Source organism: Cavia porcellus, unplaced genomic scaffold (genome assembly GCF_034190915.1).
Source record: "Cavia porcellus strain 051 isolate PalLab524CR breed Dunkin Hartley unplaced genomic scaffold, mCavPor4.1 scaffold_20, whole genome shotgun sequence".
Taxonomy (NCBI): Eukaryota; Metazoa; Chordata; class Mammalia; order Rodentia; family Caviidae; genus Cavia; species Cavia porcellus.
Window position 1 is genome coordinate 37176550 of NW_026947503.1, and position 20643 is coordinate 37197192.

The 20643-nt window shown below is 38.3% G+C and overlaps 1 protein-coding gene across 3 annotated transcripts in view; it reads left to right on the top strand.

The window, feature by feature from the left end:
• The window catches only part of Epg5 (ectopic P-granules 5 autophagy tethering factor), a 118889-nt gene that overhangs the window by 94674 nt on the left and 3572 nt on the right, over nt 1-20643 (top strand). For 2 of the 3 annotated variants that reach the window (XM_003473996.5, XM_013157171.3), the window contains exons 31-43: nt 469-682; nt 3290-3438; nt 4129-4330; nt 4926-4998; nt 6389-6495; nt 7694-7869; nt 10488-10673; nt 11183-11392; nt 12194-12338; nt 14618-14860; nt 16013-16229; nt 18507-18722; nt 20324-20438. In XM_003473996.5, the coding sequence (XP_003474044.1) occupies nt 469-682; nt 3290-3438; nt 4129-4330; nt 4926-4998; nt 6389-6495; nt 7694-7869; nt 10488-10673; nt 11183-11392; nt 12194-12338; nt 14618-14860; nt 16013-16229; nt 18507-18722; nt 20324-20438 (2253 nt within the window). The remainder of the gene's footprint in view (nt 1-468; nt 683-3289; nt 3439-4128; nt 4331-4925; nt 4999-6388; nt 6496-7693; nt 7870-10487; nt 10674-11182; nt 11393-12193; nt 12339-14617; nt 14861-16012; nt 16230-18506; nt 18723-20323; nt 20439-20643) is intronic. The other variant, XM_013157170.3, reaches the window with a different exon arrangement.

Sequence of the window (20643 nt, forward strand, 5' to 3'; positions counted from 1 at the left end):
TGGGATTCTGGAAAGTAATGCGACAGTCTGAATTTTTATAAACCAAGGCAGGAAAATGATGTAGCTCAGAAATATGGCTGTTAAATCAAGACAGTTCCATAAAGTGGCTGCTTGGTTATGGTCCTGTGACCAGTGAGGGTGAGCTATAAGTTCTGGTCTGGGGCTTGGAGAGGAACCTTACTATTAAGTTGAAAAGTGTTTATCTGTCAAGAACAGAGTAAAATTATGAACCAATAAAGAATGGTCAGCAAGGTGGTTATGTTACAAAAGCAACCCTCTTGAGACCCCAGACAGTAGAGATGGTTGTGTAATGGCTCAATTAGTGAACTTCTTATATTCTTCCCTGTGCTTGTCTCCATACATTTTACCTTCCATTTTTATAAATTCGTAAATATGAAGTAATCTTTGCCTTTTGAATTAAATTTTCTAGAGTAAATAAAATTACTTCTTGTTTCTTTTTCTTTTTAGTTCGATCTTAAGCAATGGTTAAACACCACTAAACCTCCTCTGTCTGATCGTACCAGGCTTTTGGAGTCCATTCATTTGGCACTTACTGCCTGGGGCCTAGAACCAGATGAAGATATTTTGATGCCATTTAATCTTTTCTGTAAGCACTGGACCTATCTTCTTCGCTACCAGTTTCCTGACCAGTACAGTGATGTTCTCAGGCTTCTGATGCAAAGTAAGTGTCTTCATTTAATTGTGACTAAGTAAATTCAGGGAATATTTAATGTCATACTTACCACTCTAACGACTTGAAAGTCACTAGTCATCACGTAAAAGACCTAATGAGCAATGCCCTGAAAGTTGACCTTTATGACAATGTCATAATTGTCCTGAATGCTAGAATGGGCCCTGATTCAGCAAGACAGCACTTGTTCCACATTTTGCTGCCATCTTTTTACCTTAACTTTGCAGCTGTCTTGAAGTGGAATAAGGTGGGAAAGGGCCTACTTTCTCTACACACAACAGATTTGGCAAGGAAAGGGAAGATACCTTTAACGTGCTGGTTGGTTTATCAGTAGTTCAAGTGGTAGGTAAATTTTGGGTCATCTCCCTACTACACATGCAATTTTTTAAACTTGTTTTTTGCACATGTATTTTGTCTTGGTATAATGGACTCTACTTATATTTGCCAAAGGAAAGAGCAACATTAAATTTTCCACATTCTTACTGATATAGGGGAAAAGACTCCCAACCTACCTAGATGTCCAATTGAGGTCATGTTCTCTAAAATCAAAGAGTGAATTTTAAAAACAACAGAGGTTAAGAGCAGAATATATTTATTCAGAGAAAAGACAGCTTCTGTCTGAGACAGAGGGGTTCCTGAGTGGGTTGCCAAAAACTGTCTTTTCTAGGGATTTTTGTAGGGCAAAACAAGGTGAGATGGGTCCAAGATGGAGAAAAATGGGAACTTGCAAGGCAGATGGGCACGAAGTGGGACAGAACTATGGTGAACCAATAAGATTATGAGTATACTTGCCTCAGGTAAGATTGATTAAATTAGGGTCCAATAGGGAAGTGAGTCATATCGAAAGTGGAAACAGGGCCTTTGCCTGTAGGGGGTTGGATTTGGCTTCTTCTGGCTTCCTCAAGGTGCTGGATACCTATGTAGAATTATCTATCCCTGATATCTATATTTAGGGTGTGGTTCCATTTGTTTTGTCTCTTGTCTTAAGATCTGACCTTCAGTGGAGGTGTCTGTCTCCTTCAAGGTTGCACTGACTCCTTTGAGCACCTATCTGTCTGACTGCCTGTATTTCTAATTAACTCAGTTGCCTATAACATTCCCCTGTCTGAAGAAGTACCCTGAACTGCTGTGAGAGAATAATGGGCAGTGGCCGATCTGGCTTCTTCAGACTGAAAGGGATCTTAGTTGTTGATGGCAGACAGAGGTACTCTACAGAGGGTCTGTCTAACGGCACAAAGTAGACAACAGGCATTTTCCTCTTGGGTAGGTGTACAGGTTGAAGTCTCCATCTGATGGTCTCAGTAGCAGACCTCCAAATAATATAGAGGAAAGAAACTTCCAACTTAGTAGATGTCCGGTACGAGTTCATGTCCTCTAAAATCAAAGATTGAATTTTAGAAACAACAGAGGTTAAGAGCAGAATATGTTTGTTGAAAAAAAGAAAGCTGTCTGAGAGAGACAGAAGGGCTCCCGAGTGGATTGTCTTCTTTTATACAGATTTTAATGAGCATGTAGGTAGCTAATACTTACTCTGCAACTTCAAAATTTGATCAAATGTATACTGTGGGTTCTTCTCTGAAATAGTTTAAAAGAGATGATGAGCTTTTTATGTAGGCTACCAATGGCTTGTATTTAGCTGAAAATGTTGACTTACCAGGAAAAGAAATTCAGGTGAAGGCTCAAGAATAACAATATTACACATCTTAGATTCTGTGATTGTACCCTCCTGGCTTCCCTTCCCTACCTTGCTGCCATGTTGGTATTCCCAGGTTTCCTGTCCTGAGTCCTTCCACCTCGTCATTCTCTGTGAGTGAGCCTGTTTTCCCTGACACCCCTGCCATCTTCTAGGTCTTCATGACTTTCTTTTCAGTAGTTTGATTTCAGGCCTCTCTGCCTTGTGATCCAGACCCTCTTACCATTGGACATTTCATTGTTCCCTAGATGCCTTCCACCTCACATATTACATCTGGCCTCATAGTCCTTGCTCTTTGGCCTGTTCCCGTGAACCTGTTAGCCTGTTTGACTCCTGTGCCCTGTTTAGAAAGCACTTTAGGAGGTACTCTATCCTGTGGGATGTGAGGTTGGTAAGTAGCAGAGTTGGAACTATTTGGGAATGTCAGCTGGTGATCTCCACATGCTGGCTCTGGGTCTTGGTTTAGGTTTAGCCTTTGGAAAGAGTAGAGCTTTTGAATGAGTAGGAGATGCCTTTCCAAGAGCCTGAATTCTGGAGTTATATTCTGTACCTAGATTCCTTGTCCTTTTACTGTTTATTTCTCTCATATGCATAGCTAGCCATTACCTTTCAACTAGGAAGGCAACACTCTTTTTATTCTCCAGGCAGGGCTAGAGGTAGGCTGCCCACCTGACTCTAGCTCCAGTGACTAGTACAGTTCACTCCAATCCAGTTTACCAAAAACATCCAGCTGGTCAGTTCTTTTAGTGGGGTCTCTTTACGTTGGTCATCTTACCCAAGGTATTCCTATGAATTTAGTTTGGATTTGTGTAATTGTTACTGTGTTGAATCATATGTTCTTTGATTCAAGTAGAAAAACAGTTTTGGAAAGATGCAGACTTGCTCACTGTGTCCTTGCTCCCTAGGCTCTGCGGAGCAGCTGCTGAGCCCTGAGTGTTGGAAAGCCACTCTGAGAGCTCTGGGCTGCTGTGCCCCAAGCTTCCAGCAGGAGGCAGCTTCTGCCAAGAGTGCCATGCTTCAGGGCTCTTCAGATGTTCTCTTGTCGGACAAACAGGTGCATAGCTTTTGGGTTCTAATGTATTTGTATTTTTCCATTTCCCTTGCTGTTTGTTTTTTAAACAATTAGAGCATGATTCAAAGTATTTTTAAAAGCTGCTTTTGGATAATACTCTATTCACAAAACTACTTTGTGTGCATTATCTTTAAGGGCCCTGTAATTTCCTCTGCTACTCTTTGTCTGGATTGGTTTTGTTTTTTTTAAAATAACCTTGAATCTATTTTTTTGCCCAAATAACTCTGAATTTATTTTTTGTCTGACCGTCCAAGATAAAGCCAGGGCACCCCCTAACTAAACTTTCCGTGCCCCCTTTAGCCTTGACTCACCCCAGACCACTGCAATATCTCTCAGAGCCCACAGCTTACAAGTCTTATCTCCTCTGTGTTCAAGTAAGGATTTATTCGAAGGTTCTGCTCTAGAAAAGAGTTTTGAGCCTGCTGATTTATTTTTCATGTTTTTTGTCTTTACAGCTCTTAAAGGAGGAAGGGGAAAAAGAAAGTTTAGAAGAGAGAGTAAACATGATTAAGGCACAATGTATGCATATGTGGAAATGTCTCATGAAACCCATTAATTTGGGCTTCAGTGTTTATTAATTTAAAAAGTCAAAGGCTTGCCATATTCTCAGCAGTCTTTCAAACGGTGTTGAAAACAGACAGTAAGCATTTTTGGGTTGGTTATCTCTTCCAGGTAATGGAGACCATACAGTGGCTTTCAGACTTTTTCTATAAGCTTCGGTTATCCAAGTTGGACTTTAAAAGCTTTGGTTTATTCTCAAAATGGAATCCTTACATGGATCATGTGAAGACACTCTTGAGCTATCTTGTCAAAAGGCTGATTGACTCAGAAGTGGCCTCCTTGGCCCAAAACGCATCTGCTGGCAACAAAGCAGGTAACATGCTTCTATTGCAACAGGGAACAGGGTGTTCTGTCCTTCCATTAGAAGAGATTGGAATGGACATGTTAGGGTGATTTGTATCAAGAGTCAAGGAAGGGAAATAGAAAATATACAGCACAGCTACAAGTCCACGTATGTGTCATGACTTTATTCATTTTTTTTTTTGTTCTTTTTCGTTTTTATCGGTACCAGGGATCAAACTCACGACTGCCTGCTTGCAAGGCAGGCGCTTATGCTGCTAAGCTAAACCCCCAGCCCCGACTTTATTCGTTTCTTAATGAATACAGGATTTTTGCTACAGCTCATATTTGCTCCTTCTTTTCTTGTTTACCTACCTAAGTAAAAGATTCTGAATATTAAGCGTTTATCTTTAAAATGTTATAAAATTACCCATGATACTGTATTGCAAAATAAAAATTTAATTTAGATTCATTGGAATAAATGAAAATACAAACATACTTACCCTAAACATGTTATTTGTAAATTAACATAGATTTATGTATATATAGGAAGTGAATTTTTCATAAAATACTAATGATAATGACAAAGGAGGGCTTGTTTTTTATCTCTAAAAATTTTGCTGTTTCAGTGCTGAGATCCTTACATTCAGTAATCATCCAGCTTTTTAAGCCATGGATCCTGGTTTTAGAGGACAATGAAAGGTAAATAGTTTTTCAGATAATTTGAATTTCTTTGACATTTATTTACTTAAAGTTCTATCTAGTGTTTGATAAAGGTGATTCCACAGGTGCCATTTTTAGTGGACAAGTCATATATAAATTTAGAAAATGCTTGTTTACAAAATTTTAGGTATTTTCTGTTTATGAAATTATTAAGCTAGAAAATGCTTGTTTACAAAATTTTAGGTATTTTCTGTTTATGAAATTATTAAGCTGGTTAATCAGAGATGTCTTTATTTATTTTATAACAAAATGATAGACTCATTTCCAGTTTTCCACAATAAAGAAATTGGTACTTAATTTCAGAAAAACACATGCTGTTCTACTGAGGTTTCTCTTAGGTTTTGATAATGTAACATTAAAAATTAAGAGACTCACTTAAGTATTTTCTCCACTGCCTCAGTTATTTTGAGGAACTAAGTTGACTGTCAGATTATTGAGTGGGAAATAGCTTTTAAACCTGGAATTGTACAGTTAAATAAAAACATCATTTCACAGCACTTAAAATAGTTAGAGATGTAGAGCTATCCAAATGCAGTTGCCTGATAAGTTGTTTTTTGTTTGTTTTTTGCTCTGAAAATTCTAATAAAAACTTTGTGAACAGCTGAACCTGTTAGGAGTTTTATAAAAATTACAACAGTGGTAGAACAACTGATTGGTTAGTTCCAAAGCTGGAACTAAAGCTCATGTCTTTGGCTCCTGTTTCAAGACTCTTTGGATAAACCCAAGCTGTTTCAAGAGCCCTTTAGGGAAAAATACTGTGTAAAGTTCTGGATCTTTGCTTTCAGTAGAGGGCTATCTTTGAGTACTGTACAGATTGCAGGATTTTTGTAGTGATTGTAGACTGATCAAAGAACAGAGTACTTGTTTATTTCCAAGGAAAATCAGTGGAATTTATTTTGATATTGGATTTTATATACCATATCCAAATACGAAATTTTAATTTCTTTGGTTATTTTTTGTCTGTAAATTGTTAGCTATCTTCTTGTTACATAGGCTTTCTCGATTGAAGCTTTGGGTAGAGGAAAACTTCATGTAAGATATTTTTCTAAGGTTTTTGAAATGTAATCAAGGTGTTCATGGAGATAAATTGGATGTAAAAAGATGTTAATTTAAGGTTATTTAGGTAGCACTCTTCTGAAACTTAATTGCACTGGGACAAAGGGTAGGAAAGAGAAGAAACAAAATTATTTGGTTGATATTGCATGATACAGTTGCCTCCAGGAACTTACAGCCTTTGAAGTGATCCTAAATATGTATTAAGGATACATAATACAATGTTTCCTGGAACCTAGGCATGCCCAGACTCTAGGACCTACAGTTAGTTAATCATGGAGACTTCCATTTCTAAGCATATTTCTTTTCTTTAAAGCAGTCAGCAGTGGCATTACCCCTGGCTGGAGAGTGATGCTGTGGTGGCCTCCAGCATTGTGCAGTTGTTCACCAACTGTATTGACTCATTGCATGAGAATTTTAAAGGTAGGGAGATGCTGTGTTATGTCTTTAGTTAATATTATTTGTTCCCTAAGTTTTTCAAGTCATGGTTTTTACCTGTTCTTTCCTATTTAATTTTAGTTGTTAGACAATTACCCGTGATTGAAGAAAGGTCACTGATATAATTGTTTACTGAGTTTGTAACCTCTTACCTTTTTTTGTGAAGTTGCTCTACCTTTGTCAGGTATGGAAGAAATATAGCCATTCACTCTTCAAATGTTACCTGTCATTAGTATTCTGATGAACCTCTCTATTTTTATAATGACTATACCAATTTATGTTCTGACCAACAGTGTATACAAGTTCCCTTTTCTCTGAATCCTTGCCAGCACTTGTCTTGTGTAATGATCAGTGATGCTGACTCTTTTTTGAAGTACTTATTGACCATTTGTGTATATATATTTATGTGTTTTCCTCTCAGTACTGGGGATGGAGACACTCTGCTCCTGAGCTCCATTGCTAGCCCTTTTTATGTTTTATTTTTAAATCAGGGTTTCACTAAGCCCAGATTAGCCCCAAGCTTTTAATCTTCCTGCTTCATTCTCCTGAGTAGCCACGGTGACAGGCATGTACCACTGTGCCCAACTTTGTCATTTTTTGAGAAACATGTGGATCATTTCCTCTTGAGGAGTATTAGGTTCCTCCAAGGTGCTAAATGATGAAGCACTAAATGCATGAGACAATACTTATTGCAGGCAGCAGCCTATAGAAATGTATTTGAGTAAAAAGCCATATATTTAGAAGTTTTTTAAAAAGCATGTACTACTTACCAGCTGTCATATATCTGCTCATTGCAGTTGCCCAAGTAAGTATTCATCTATATTAATCTGCCAGTTTTCCCCCTTCCCACACATGAAAATTTTGACATTACATAAATGCTGAAAACTTTAGATTTTAGACTTCAAATTTGTGTTTCAAATTAGACTTCAAATTTGTGTTTCATAGTAGCTTCATCTTAAAAAAGATAAACTATCTGCTGGCTGTGGTGACACATGCCTGTAATCCCAGCCCTCATGAGAATGAGGTAGGCGAATAACTGTACATTCAGGGCCAGCCTTGGTGACATAATGAGACTCTGCCTCAAAAAAATAAACAAACAAACAAACAAACAGTTCATCCATCCATCCACCACCCACATATATCAACTGAAGGCTTTCAGGTGTATTTTCTTTTTAAATTCTAGACAAGCTGTTGCCGGGCGATGAAGGAGCCCTTCGGCTGCACCTGATGCATTACTGTGAGGCATGTACAGCACCCAAAATGCCAGAGTTCATTCTGTATGCTTTTCATAGTGCCTACCAGAAGCTGCAGTGGAAAGATCTGCATCCCGACCATACGCTCATGGAGGCATTCTTCAAAGTAAGCCCTTCACCTTTCTTGTTACATCCTAGAGCCCTGCCTCCAGGGAGCAGCATGTTCACCCTGGTTGCTCTGCAAAGGGACTGTGTGTGCCAAAGTGGGCCATACACACATTCCATGCCACTTCAGTGGTACTTGTGGAAAGCGGCAGCTCATGAAAATAATTTGCATTTGTTAATGAATGATTGGAAAACATCTACCTTACCATTTTTAAAACCCAGAGACAGACTTTGTGTTTATATTTTTGTTCTTTATTAGTATATCTTTGTAATGTATAGAAATTATTGTTACATACACATAATACATCTTAATCGTTTTTATTTCTCTTTTCCTTGTCCACCTTCATATCCCTACCCATTTCCATAAAATATATGTGTTTTCTATCACTTACCCTTTATTTTGCTCTTTAAATTACTTATAGTTTGGATTTCTCATATAAGAGAAACTATGTACTACTTAACTGTCTATGTCTAATTTATTTTACTTAGCATCTGTGGTCCAAGATTTTGTCTTTAAAATATCAACCATTCGCTGCACTTTGGTGATAATGTTGTGTGGGTACATAGTTCACTGCCTTTGTCTTGCTTAGTCTTAGTTGATGTTTACATGAATACATGTTTTTCTAGTGTTATTTGAACTAGTTAAATGTTTTACTAAAGCAGAAATGTAATTTGGTACCCAAGCCATTTAGCAGTCATATGAGTGAGTAAGTAGATTATAATAAAAATGCATTGTAATAACAATAATAATAAAATGCATTACAATAAAAAATCATCATGATTATTGAAAGAACTAAAATGATCTGCAAAAAGTGCCAGTAAGTATATGTGTGTGTCTTCAGTAGAAGCAATAGTTACAAAAACAAGCATAGCAATGTAATTGATATATGAGTCAGACATTGGGAGCTGGTTTTGTCATTCTTAGTTTCTATTTAAAAAATTCTCAGTAATTGTGGCTTAGGTTTATAGAGTGGTTTTACTTTGTTTATTGATTAGTCATAAGTTGATCTGTGTTTAGTCGTAGTGTCATTTATTATTGAGACTCCTTAAGTGCTTTCATTGATACAGATCTGCAGTTAATTATGATGATTAGAAAAATGTACTAAAGCTTTTTAAGTGCTTTAGTGAAACCTCACCCAGTGCTGCTCTTACAGCCACTCCTTTATAGTGAAGCTCAAGGGAAGTTGGGGGCAACTGTTTTAGAGAAATACAAGTTTGCAGAGTGATTTTATAGGATTAGTAGATGAGGCAGGCACTAAGTAAATATTTAATTACTATAGTGTGAATGAAAGTTGGCTTAAATAACTGGAAGACTGGGTTTTTACTAAGTAGCAAGGTGACCTTCACTGTTAGATTAAATAGTGGATTGGTCTGGCAAAGGAGGCTGCGGAGTTTTTGTCTCTATGCATTTTATACTACCAGTGGTTGCCCCTGACCTGCCCAAAATGTGGAATCTTCTCAATTTTTTGTGCCTCGTTGGCATCATTTTATTCATATATATATAGTAGTACTTTGGTTCATGAACTTAGTTTTTTTCCATGATTCTGGTTGCAAACCAAATTGGATGAGAACTGAGTCAAAAATCAATGGTTAGGTTCAGTGTTAACCTTATGGGGAAATTTGATCTGGTTCTCATCCAATTTGGTTTGCAGCAAGAATCATGGAAAAAACTAAGTTGATGAACCAAGGGGTATATGTGTATGTAATTTTTGGACAGAGTTGAAGGTGGAGAACAGATTATAAAGGAGGGTAAAGAATCATTTTTTATGAGGGAAGAGAATTAGTACCATAATGTAATATAGTAATAGCAAGATGTGAATTGTCACCAAATTCCACTGATCATAGTTTTGTAGATCAGAGCTTTTTAATCTTCATTTTTAAAGGAAAAATGTGTGAGCTAGGCAGGTTTTATTTTAAAGAAATTAAAAATATGGAAATAAGCTTTTAACATATAACTTGAAGGTTGATTATATATTTTATAGTTTACTCCCAAAGAAATTTCTAACAATTTAAGCATTATGTAGTTATTAAGAATTAGAATGATGTGGAGATATTTTTATAATATTACATTGAAAAGGTGGTATAAATATTTACTAATGTAGAACTCTCCAAGTGTGGTTTTATGGACATCAAAATGAACATCGCCTGGGGACTTAATAGAAATGCACAATCCTGCTGTCAGCTGAAAATCTCAAAGGGCAGGCCCAGCAGTCTGTTTTAGTGGTCCTCCACATGGCTCTGATGCACGCCCACCTTTAGAAACTACGGAGTACTAATACATTCTGTCCTGTCCCAGCACACCTTAGAGTTTTGATACTCCTGCAGCTCAGTGACTGTCCACCTGATGGGTTAGGGAATGGCCTTCCTCTCCTGTTTTAAATTATTGGGACAGATAATGAAATCTAAACAGACTAGCTCAAAAATGTAGGCATACACTGGGCATGCAAGGAAAGTTACTACAAATGTTTAAATCTCTGAAAGGTAGGATTATGAGTGATAACTTGTAATCTGAGAAAAATTGTTTTAAAAAATACAATTTATGAAACTTTGATTTATACACATTTCTAAAATATATCAAAGAACAAAAAGCAAAACACTGTTTCATGCCTTCCTTTTTAGGTGGAGCGAGGAAGCCCCAAGAGCTGTTTCTTGTTTTTTGGGTCTGTACTCTGTGAAGTCAATTGGGTTAGTGTGCTGTCTGATGCTTGGAGTGCCAGTCCCCTGCCTGAAACTCGGAGCATGATTGTCTGCCTTCTTTTCATGATGATTCTCCTGGCAAAGGAAGTTCAGCTGGTCGACCAAACAGTAAGTTTGGGGAGCTTGGTATTAGATTTGGCTTCTTAGGTCTTTACTTTCTCCTAGGCTGTGGTAATTCATTTGTATAGCACCTCTGTCAGTATGAATATATGCTTGTCACATGAGATGTGCCTTCAGGTAAACCCTATTTCTCCTGGATGGCCCATTGTCTGGGTCTAAAGTGTAAAGAGAGCGCCACAGAGTTAGAAAATAAGAATTTTGTTTTACAGCTCAGTAATTCCTACTTTAATGTACTGCATATCCCTTGAGGTCATTGTTGATATGTGCCATCAGAGCAGAATCCTTTGAAAATTGGGTTCTGAATGCTTTCAGATCGTAATACTAATGGTTTTTTGCCTTGATTTTAGGTTTTGTATTTTCTAGTGCTAACTGGAGTAAATACTTACTTGATATGGCAGGCCATCTTAGTGGGTTTTCTTCACAGAGTAGAGACACATTCTGGGGAAATTGGAGGCTCTGGTACTAAAACAATCTAAGAATCCGTGTTTCATTTTCAGGACTCACCTTTACTTAATCTCCTTGGACAGACTAGCTCACTTTCATGGCACCTTGTGGATATTGTGTCATACCAGAGTGTATTAGGTTATTTCAGCAGTCATTATCCTCCGTCCATCATCCTGGCAAAAGAGTCTGCTGCTGTATCAGTTGTGAAGCTCCTTAAAGTGGCTGCAGGCCTCTGTATTCCTACTGAGAGCCAGAAGCATCTTGTAAGTTGAGAGGGTGATTAAAAGGCAGGGGTGTTCCGTGAAACTGGAAGCCCTGCAAGTACCACTGAGGACAGTCTTGAACCTGCTGACTGTTCAGCAAAGAAAGCTAGAGACTGCCTGTCATTGTAAACTCATAATGGCCTCTTGGACCCTTTGGTTTGATTCCTTTCTTTTGCTAAGACTTCATTTTCTGGCCACGTCATATATTGATCAGATCAGACCAAGGCCTGGCAGTGGGCTACTAGTTTCATTATCTGAAAGTCATTGACAGCAGAGTGGCAGAGAGGGTGATGATAATGAGTTTTAGGTCTGACAGACTCAGATCCCAACTCATTGCCATTCTGACGGTGGGCATATCTTAGTTTTCTCTTCTGAATTGGAAATACCTTTTCTCAAAGTATATTGTGAGGGTTAGACACAAAAGTTTTGGGGACAGTTCCTGGTGAACAGTCATTGTTTATTTAGTGTTGGGTGGGGGTGGGGTGGGGGTAAGGGTGGGGTGTTCTGCAGAACCTGGGAGGACATGGGCTCTTGTCCAAGTGTTAACTATGGGTTTCAGATCCCCCAGTTTAGGTCCCCCTGCTCTCCTGCATGAGGCCTTTGAGTGGTTCCCTGATCTTTCCCCATACTCCCTACTCAAGCATCTGTGCAGTGCCATGCTCCCAGAGTACACTCAGTTAACCGTCTTTACTTAGATTCTTTTTTTTTTTTTTTTTGGAAGTGGGACTAGAATTCAGGACCTCACATTTGCCAGGCAGGCAGATTCATTTGAACGATCCTTTTTTTCTTGTTGTTTATCAGGATGTAGTTCCAAAATGTCAAGCTTTCACTCATCAGATGGTTCAATTCCTTAGCACCCTAGAACAAAATGGAAAAATCACCTTTGCGGTTCTAGAACAACAAATGTCTGAGCTCTTAGATGATATCATTGTCTTTAACCCACCAGGTAAGTGACCAATAGGATATCACATATTCATGCAGTGAATTTCTGCCATGTGTGAGCCATTGTGGGAGGGGGAAGATGGGCAAGACTCTGTCATTCCTGTATCTAAAGAAGTAGTGGTCAGTTTCAGTACTCTGTGGACACAGGACACTCAGACTTTGAGTGTTAAGAACTTCAGGAGACCCTGAGTGATGCTGGTGTGAGGTGACCTGGACTGAAGTTTGAGCTGGACGACTGGGTTTAATGATTAGAGAGTAACGGGAGACCTTCGGGTAAGCAGCCTTTCTAGCATTTGGCTCTTAGCTAGGGTGACTTGTCAAGTTACTGTATAGAGAGCACTTTTTGCTGCTAGCAAGTTGGTGAACTAGACATCCTAACTACCTGCCCTGCTAAAAACAACCAAGAAGGCTGGATATAAAGTTTTTAGGAATCAAAAAAACAAATAAACTTACCAATGAAACAGAGAAAAAGATAGGAAGTCTCAGAGACTAGAAACAAAGTAAAAGTAAATATAGGTGAAGCCTGTAAAGATAGGTGAAGTACTAAGGTTGGCTTCACCTGCGCCTTCTGAGGGCACTGTGGGGAGCTGATGAGGCCCTGGGCCTGCCTGAGGTAGGACCCTAAAAGAAGACTCCACGCCACAGGACTCTCACGTCCTTACTGTGACAATGAGCTAGAAATCAGCATGATCTTGTGAGAAGAGAGCAGATGGTTACCTCTTCTCGCCTTGGTGTTGGGCCAGCTGTCGATGTGCAAAGAAAAGAGATTTATTTCGAAAATCAAATGCAAGCTCACGTGGTCTTGAAGTGAGAATTCATACTGTCTAGCTTGTGGGAAAAAAAAGGAAGAAGGAGGAGAGTAGGAGGGACAGTGAAGGAGGGAGAGAGGGAAGGAAGGATCAGAGGCAGTGATGGAGGTAGTTGTGTCACTGGGCCACGAGGGTAGAATATTATCTAGACAGGCAAAGTAAGCACAGGTGTTCTAGAAAGACTAATCAGAAGAGTAATAGGATCAGATACTTTCAGGAAAACATTTGTTGGTCCTGTTAATAGTGAACAGGGTGGGGTATGTTTTGAAGCTCCTTGCCATGATTTTTCCCTATTGGTCATACTTAAAAGGTAAATTAAAATTTAAATTGCTATTCAGTTGAAATTGAGATAAGGCCTTTATTACAAAAAATACATAAATATATGAAGACAATTAATGAGCACATACTGTTATTCTCTCTCCTCAAGGTTCTTTTTTTAAAGTTCTTCATGATCCTACAGTAACATTATTAGAGTCAATTTAACACTGAATAAATAGTGAATTTGTTTTGATGTATGTAATGAAATCTTCCAAATTCTTACTATTCTTACTGTTGATATAAATACTGAATTCTCAGTTTTGTTCTATTAAAAACTAAGTACCTAACTGAAGGACAGCTAGAAATAATTGGCAAAAATTATGCCTATTAAAACTCCCAGTAACATATATTTTCTGTTGGAGTGTGAAGGAATCTATCTCAATGACCGCCTCCTCCGCAGTTCTCTTATGGAATGAATTTTATCTTTTTATTTAAAAAACAAAGAAATAGGGGGCTGGGGATTTAGCTCAGTGGCATAAGTGCCTGCCTTGCAAGCAGGCAGTCATGAGTTCGATCCCCGGTACCGATAAAAAGACAAAAAAAAAAAAAAAAAAAAAAAAACCAACAACAAAGAAATACCATGTGTAGTGGTGTCATGCCTATGAGCCCGAGTTTTGGTCCAGTGTGGACAACATATACACCTGTTAAAAAAGAGTGAGAAGAACAGCTATTGTTAGGAACCTTAAAAAGATTCACCTTACTTTTGTGTTTCTCTTTAAGTAATAACCTTGATTCTGTGTAGATCATCCTACAGTGTTGATAGCATTGGCAGTGACTATGGTAGGGCATTGGGTACTATTGCTAACTGGGTTTACCAAACTGCTTGATGGCTATGATTTATGTATTTGGTTTTGCATCAGCAAGACTTGGAAAAAAAAGGTAATTACACATGTGATAAATTTACTTTTTTACAGCAGCTTGCTATATGTGCATTTATTAAGGTATTCTTCTGTCACACTCAGGGAACTCTGAATAGTTTACTCATATAAAATAGTTTGTCCTACATTTAACCATAAAAGTCAGACACATTCCAGAGTCTTCCTTCTGGTCCCTGGAGAACAACTAAGATTGAAACACCATTGTCCTTATGATCACATTCCTGTTGTGTCCTGATCATATTTCAGCCACCTGAGTGTGTGTTTGTGTTCCCCTTCAGACATGGACAGCCAGGCCCGCCACATGGCCCTCAGCAGCCTCTTTATGGAAGTCCTAATGATGATGAACAATGCAAGCATTCCAACAGCTGAGTTCCTGCGGGGCAGTATTCGGACCTGGATTGGCCAAAAAGTTCATGGGCTGGTGGTGCTGCCCCTTTTAACAGCAGCCTGCCAGAGCCTGGCTTCTGTCCGCCACATGGCAGAGATTACAGAAGCCTGCATCACTGCCTACTTCAAGGAAAGTAAGAAAATGTTCTCTTCTCATTGTGTTGGTCTTTCCCAGGAAAGGTTAAAGTTTTGTCATCAGGACTCTTGTAGACTCTTCTCAGGAAAAGATGGCCAGATCGATCGATCAATTGATCGATGGAGATACAGATATTTTTTTCCTTTTCCCATAAAGATCTATAGTTAGCATGAAAACCTCTGGCCCATGTCTTGCTACATTCACACATTTCAAGGGAGAAGAGCTCTAATTTATTTTATATTGGTTTTGGTATGTCAAGTCAGCTCTGTTCTGATAGACATAGTCCTTAGAACAAATGTTGAACACCAGAACCTTTATGATAATGATCCCCTTTTGGGTCACCTTTGGTAGATAAGTTTTCAGAAATCTTTTTGTTACTTGTGCTCCTTAAACTATATGAAGGGGTCACTCTCTTCTGTGCCCCACTCTTCTTTTATCTTTATTACCTTACCTTTAAACTCTCAGACTCTTGAGATAATTTAGTCTGATTAGTAAAACAAAAGTTTCTCAGAACAGTGCTTCTTAACTCTGGTATCCAGGGTACATATCATATTGCAGACAGAGAAAAAGGGGATATTAGAGCAGGAGTCCAGTAAGTGCCTAAAACCTACCATCTGCCCTACCCTAAAAAGTCATGAACCATCCATGTCTGCTCATGCAGGTGTTGTGCCTGTCTTTCTGTACGCAACCTTTATTTTCCCCAGAAGTTAAAAACTATTAGAATAATACTCATAAATTTGTGTAACTACAAATCGAAGTTTCCATCAAAATAAGAGCGAAGCTGTGGTAAGTAAAATATTTATGATGTGTCAAGTGGTAGCAGTTTTCCTTGGAGAAGTATAAGTATTCATACATATTTAAAAATGGGTTTTAAAGTTAAAACTATTAGATGACCACTGCAGAAGAGGTTAATGATCATAACATGATGAGAAAGGTGATTTGTAAACATGGAGTTCTTAGTTCTGACTTCTTACTCCCCTCTAGTGGCCTCAAACATGAGGGTTTTCCAATTGAAATTCCAGGGTACATTTGACTTTTGCGGCCTATGGGACCAGTGTGAGGAATTATTGCCTTAGCATGAATAGATTTATTAGAGTTGTTAAACAATTAAACTTTAGCTTATATTTTGATTCCTGTCTTGTTTTCTTAGACTCCCTCAATCAAAATTTAGGATGGGGGCCCATTCTGGTGTCCCTTCAAGTTCCTGAGCTCACCATAGAAGAGTTTCTGCAGGAGTGCCTGGCTCTTGGTAGTTACTTGACGCTGTATGTCTACCTGCTTCAGTGTTTAAATACTGAACAGACTTTAAGGAATGAAATGAAAGTGCTCCTGCTCCTCAGCAAGTGGTTGGAACAGGTGTATCCAAGGTACGTTCGCCTGCTGGCTGCTGTATCAAATTTGTGTTTGGTTAACTTAGAATTTAAGATTTAGGTTAAGTACACTATATATTTAAGGGCACATAACCAAGTAGCACACAAACTAACAAGGGTGTGAGGTATAGAGATACTTGTTTGGCAAAAGTTCATTCTTTGATAGGCTTTCTGAGCAGATTTTTTTATGTCCTAAGACGACAGTGGCAAACTTATGGTGTGTGTTGGACAGCAGACTGTGTCAGTGAAAGCTCTAAATGGTTTGCCATCAATTTTGAGTCACCAAGCTTCAGTTTTCTTGTGTTAAGTAGAGAGAATAATCCCTAATGTGTTAGTTACTTTCTTGTTGCTGTAAAAGTTGAGGGAGTAAAGGTTTATTTAGCTCACAGTTTGTAGAGGCTGCATTCTATCGTCAGACAGCTTCCTAGCATGCTGGCTTGGCACAGGGGCATTGCAGAAGAGAAGCAGTTCATGGCAAGAAGATGATAGTAAAAGCTAGCAAGGACAAGCTCTTTCTGTCCTTTTTGTTGTATACAGGCTACTGCGATTAGGGTGGTGCCTAACCAATCAGTGAACTGGTGTAGTAATCACACACCCTTAATCCTAGCACCCTTAGTTGTAGCATTGCACTATGAATTAGTCACACACTGTAGATTCAACTACCTCTGAAAAGTTCCACCTGTGACCACTTGAGGCCTTGGGGGACATCTAGACACAAGCCATAGCACCCAACCCAGGTTATGAAGAGAAAGTGAAATTTTTTAACATAAAGCCAAGACACAATATCTGGCAAGTAATATCTGATAATGGTAGTTATTATAGTTCTACTACTTTAATAACATTAACATTTTATTACCATAGGCTTTTTTTTTTTTTAGTTTATTAGTATTGTACATGAGTATGGTATACATGTTTACATTCCTTGTAGGAAGTTGGTACAGGTACATAACATATCTTAATTTCCCTTTAAACCCTTTTCCCTTCCCTCTTTCTCTCTTCCCTTGGTGTCACCCCCTTTTGTATATGTTTCTAGTATGTACATAATGTTTACTTTGCTTGTGTGGAGTTGATACATATACATAACACATCCCAATTTCTTTTTTCATCCCTTGTCCATTCCTTCCATCTCTTGATCATCTTCCCCTTTGAGAACGCTCTGTCTCACATTGCTCAAAAAACTAAACTAGAAATTCCATTTGACCCATCTATTCCTCTTTTCATTATCTTTCTAAAAGAGTTAAAGATATCATATCAATACTTGCACACTCATCTTTATAGCAGTGCAACTCAAAATAGCAGCCCATATGTCCCTCTACAGATGAACGGATAAAGAAAATGTGGTATTTACACACCATAGAGTACTACTCTGCCATAGAGAAAGATAAACTTGAGTCATTTGTAGGAAAAGTTGCACCCTGAGACCATAATTTTTTTTAATAGTTGACTGAGCTTTATTTTATTTTTTTTTGATGGTACAGGGGTTAAATTTGGGGCTTTGTGTATGATAGGTACCCTCCTTTTAATTTCATTTGATTTTGAAGCAGGATCTTGCTAAGTTGCCCAGGCTGGCCTTAAACTTGCATTCCTCCTCTGCCTCAGTCTGAAATATCTGGGATTATAAGTGTGATCCACCACACCTGGCTATTGCTGAACATATTTTAAGAAACCCATTTGAAAGTGTTTATAGTAGGTATATCAGAATTTAATACATTAAACAGTTAAATGAATAAATTGTGCTTATTGAATTCCATATATTATAATACAACTTAATCATGAAGAAACTGAAGTGAAGAAAATTATACAGCTAGGAAAATAACTGTTTAATACAAGCTTTTAGGTTCTGAGAAGAATTTTTCTATTTGAATTCTAATAAAGGGAATGATACAATATCAATTCTGTGTGATAAATATAATAGTGGCCATTACAAAATCAAAGTGCAGTTCAGCAAATGTAATCTGATAAGGGACTGAAGTACTGGCTTTCAGAATGCTAGTCCGGCTTTTTACTTTTTTTGTTTTGAGACAGGTTTTTGCTGGTTGGCTTTGAACTCACTGTGTAGTCCAGGCTTTGAGACCATAACGTTAAGTGAGATCAGTCAAATGCAAAAGCTTAAATATAATATTGTTCCTCTTGTATGAGAAACCCCAGAGTAAAAATAAATAGCCAGGCTTTTAAAGTACTACCTGTTGCCTTTACCTCAAGGCAGACTTTTCAGTTAAATGTGAATGGAAAAAAATCCACTTCTGATTTTGTTTCTTCTGGTATCTCCCCCAGCTCTGCACAGGAAGAGGCAAAGCTGTTTCTGTGGTGGCACCAAGTCCTGCAGCTGTCCCTGATTCAGATGGAGCAGAATGACTTGGTCCTGACGGAATCTGTTGTCCAGATTCTGCTCATGCTTCAGAGCAGACAAAGCCTTGTGGCCGAGGAAAGGCTCAGTTCAGGGATTCTGGGGGCAATCGGGTTGGGCCGGAAGTCACCCTTGTCCAACAGGTGAGGAACATGTGTCACTGCTCTTGGTAGGCTTCAGATGTGATATTGGAAAAATTAGAGTGATTACATCTTTGTATTTCAAAGTGGCATTTGTTTCTTGTTTAACCACTTTATTTTTAAGTTCCAATAGTGTATTTTAATGGAATCTCCTTTGACTTTGTAGTTTGATTACACTACTGATCTTTTTGGTTTTGAGCCAAAAGTGATGGCATATAGGTAGGCCAAAATAGTCTGTCTGCTTCACTTTATCCTGCAGAATTTGTGAGGGACTCTAGTGAGCAGCTAAGTCATCAAGATGGTCTGAGGTCTCCTGTCGGAGAAATAATTCTAGGTCTTGTTGCTAAAAATCTCAAGATGTGAAAGAATTTATGTACTGGTTTTCTTCTTTTTCCCTCTCTTCTCATCTTCCTTCCTCTCTCTTCTCCTGTCCCTCCCCTCTCCTCCCCTCCCCTCCTCTCCCCTCCTCTCCCATGCATGTTAGGTATATACTCTATCATTGAGCCACATCCTTAGCCCTGCATCATGGTTTTATTTTCAAGCCTCTGTCAGTGTTGAAAGGAATTCTCATACAATTCTGACATCTGTCATGTAGACTAGCTTATCATATTGGGAGCCACTCTATCTATACCTTTTAACCTCATGCTTCTTTGTTTATGGTGAAATTTGGCAGAATTCTTATTTTTCCACTTAAATTCGACTTGTTTACCTTTTGCTTGAATCAAGTCCTTTTATTTTTTTTAAAGTTGTAAAATGCTTATTTAAAATTTACTATCATAGCTATTTTAATAAGTACAACTAAGTGATAATACATTCCTAATACTGTAGCCATCACTTGCTAGTTTCAGAATATTTTATCCGCCCAGAAGGAAACCTTGTTCCCATTAAACAGTCACCTTCATTCCCTTTCTATCCTTAGTCTTTGGCAAACACTAGTTGACTTTATGATTTTATGTATTAAATCTTTGGACATTTTATAAAAATAGAATTATATAGGCTATGACATCTGTTCCAGATTCTTTCACTTAGAATAAAGTTTTCAAGGTTCATCTATTTTGTATTATATGTCGGGACTTTATTCCTTTAAAAATGACTAAATAATATTCTGTCATGTTACTTATTCATTCATCAACTGAATGACATTTGGATTCTTTACTCTTTTTTGCTATTGTGGATAATGGTGCTGTGAACATTCATATACAGACTTTTGTTGGCACAACTGTTTTCAGTTCTTGTGGATATATACATCGGAATGGAGTTGCAGAGTCATGTTATAACTCTGTTTTACTTAACTGAGGAAGTAGCAAGCTGTTTCTTGCAGCAGCTGTGCTGTTTACATTCCATCGGCCATATACAAGGGTTCCAATCATTCCACATTTTCGCCAACAGTTTCATTCTTGAATCTGAATTATGCAAACATTTTTGGGGTGGTATTAAAATGGAAGATTAAAGCTGCCTCTTGGGATCATATTTGATTTTCTTGAGGAGACTGACTATATGATAGATCTGGAAATACAGTTGTCTTGTTTTTTATAGAAAAGACTATTTATTTTTAAATGCTTTAACAGCCACTTGCTTCTTCTGACCTCTCCCTGACACCCTAGGTTCCGAGTGGTTGCTCGAGGCATGGCTGCCTTCCTCTCAGTTCAGGTTCCTACAGAAGACCAGATCCGTTTGAAGCCTGGCTCTGAATTACATCTTACATCAAAAGCTCAGCAGGTCAGTAAAAACAACTTATCAGTTAAGGGCCAGCAGTTTTCTAGCACACCTTCCCCAGCAGGGGGCAGGTAGCAGTTCTGTCCTGCACACTTGATGACATGGAAGTATAGTGTTCCCTTTGGTGTGCTTTCCCTGTTGGAAGATAGTTACCTGCTTTGTGAGTCTGAATGTCAACCACCATTAGCCAGTGCTGTAATAAGCCAAT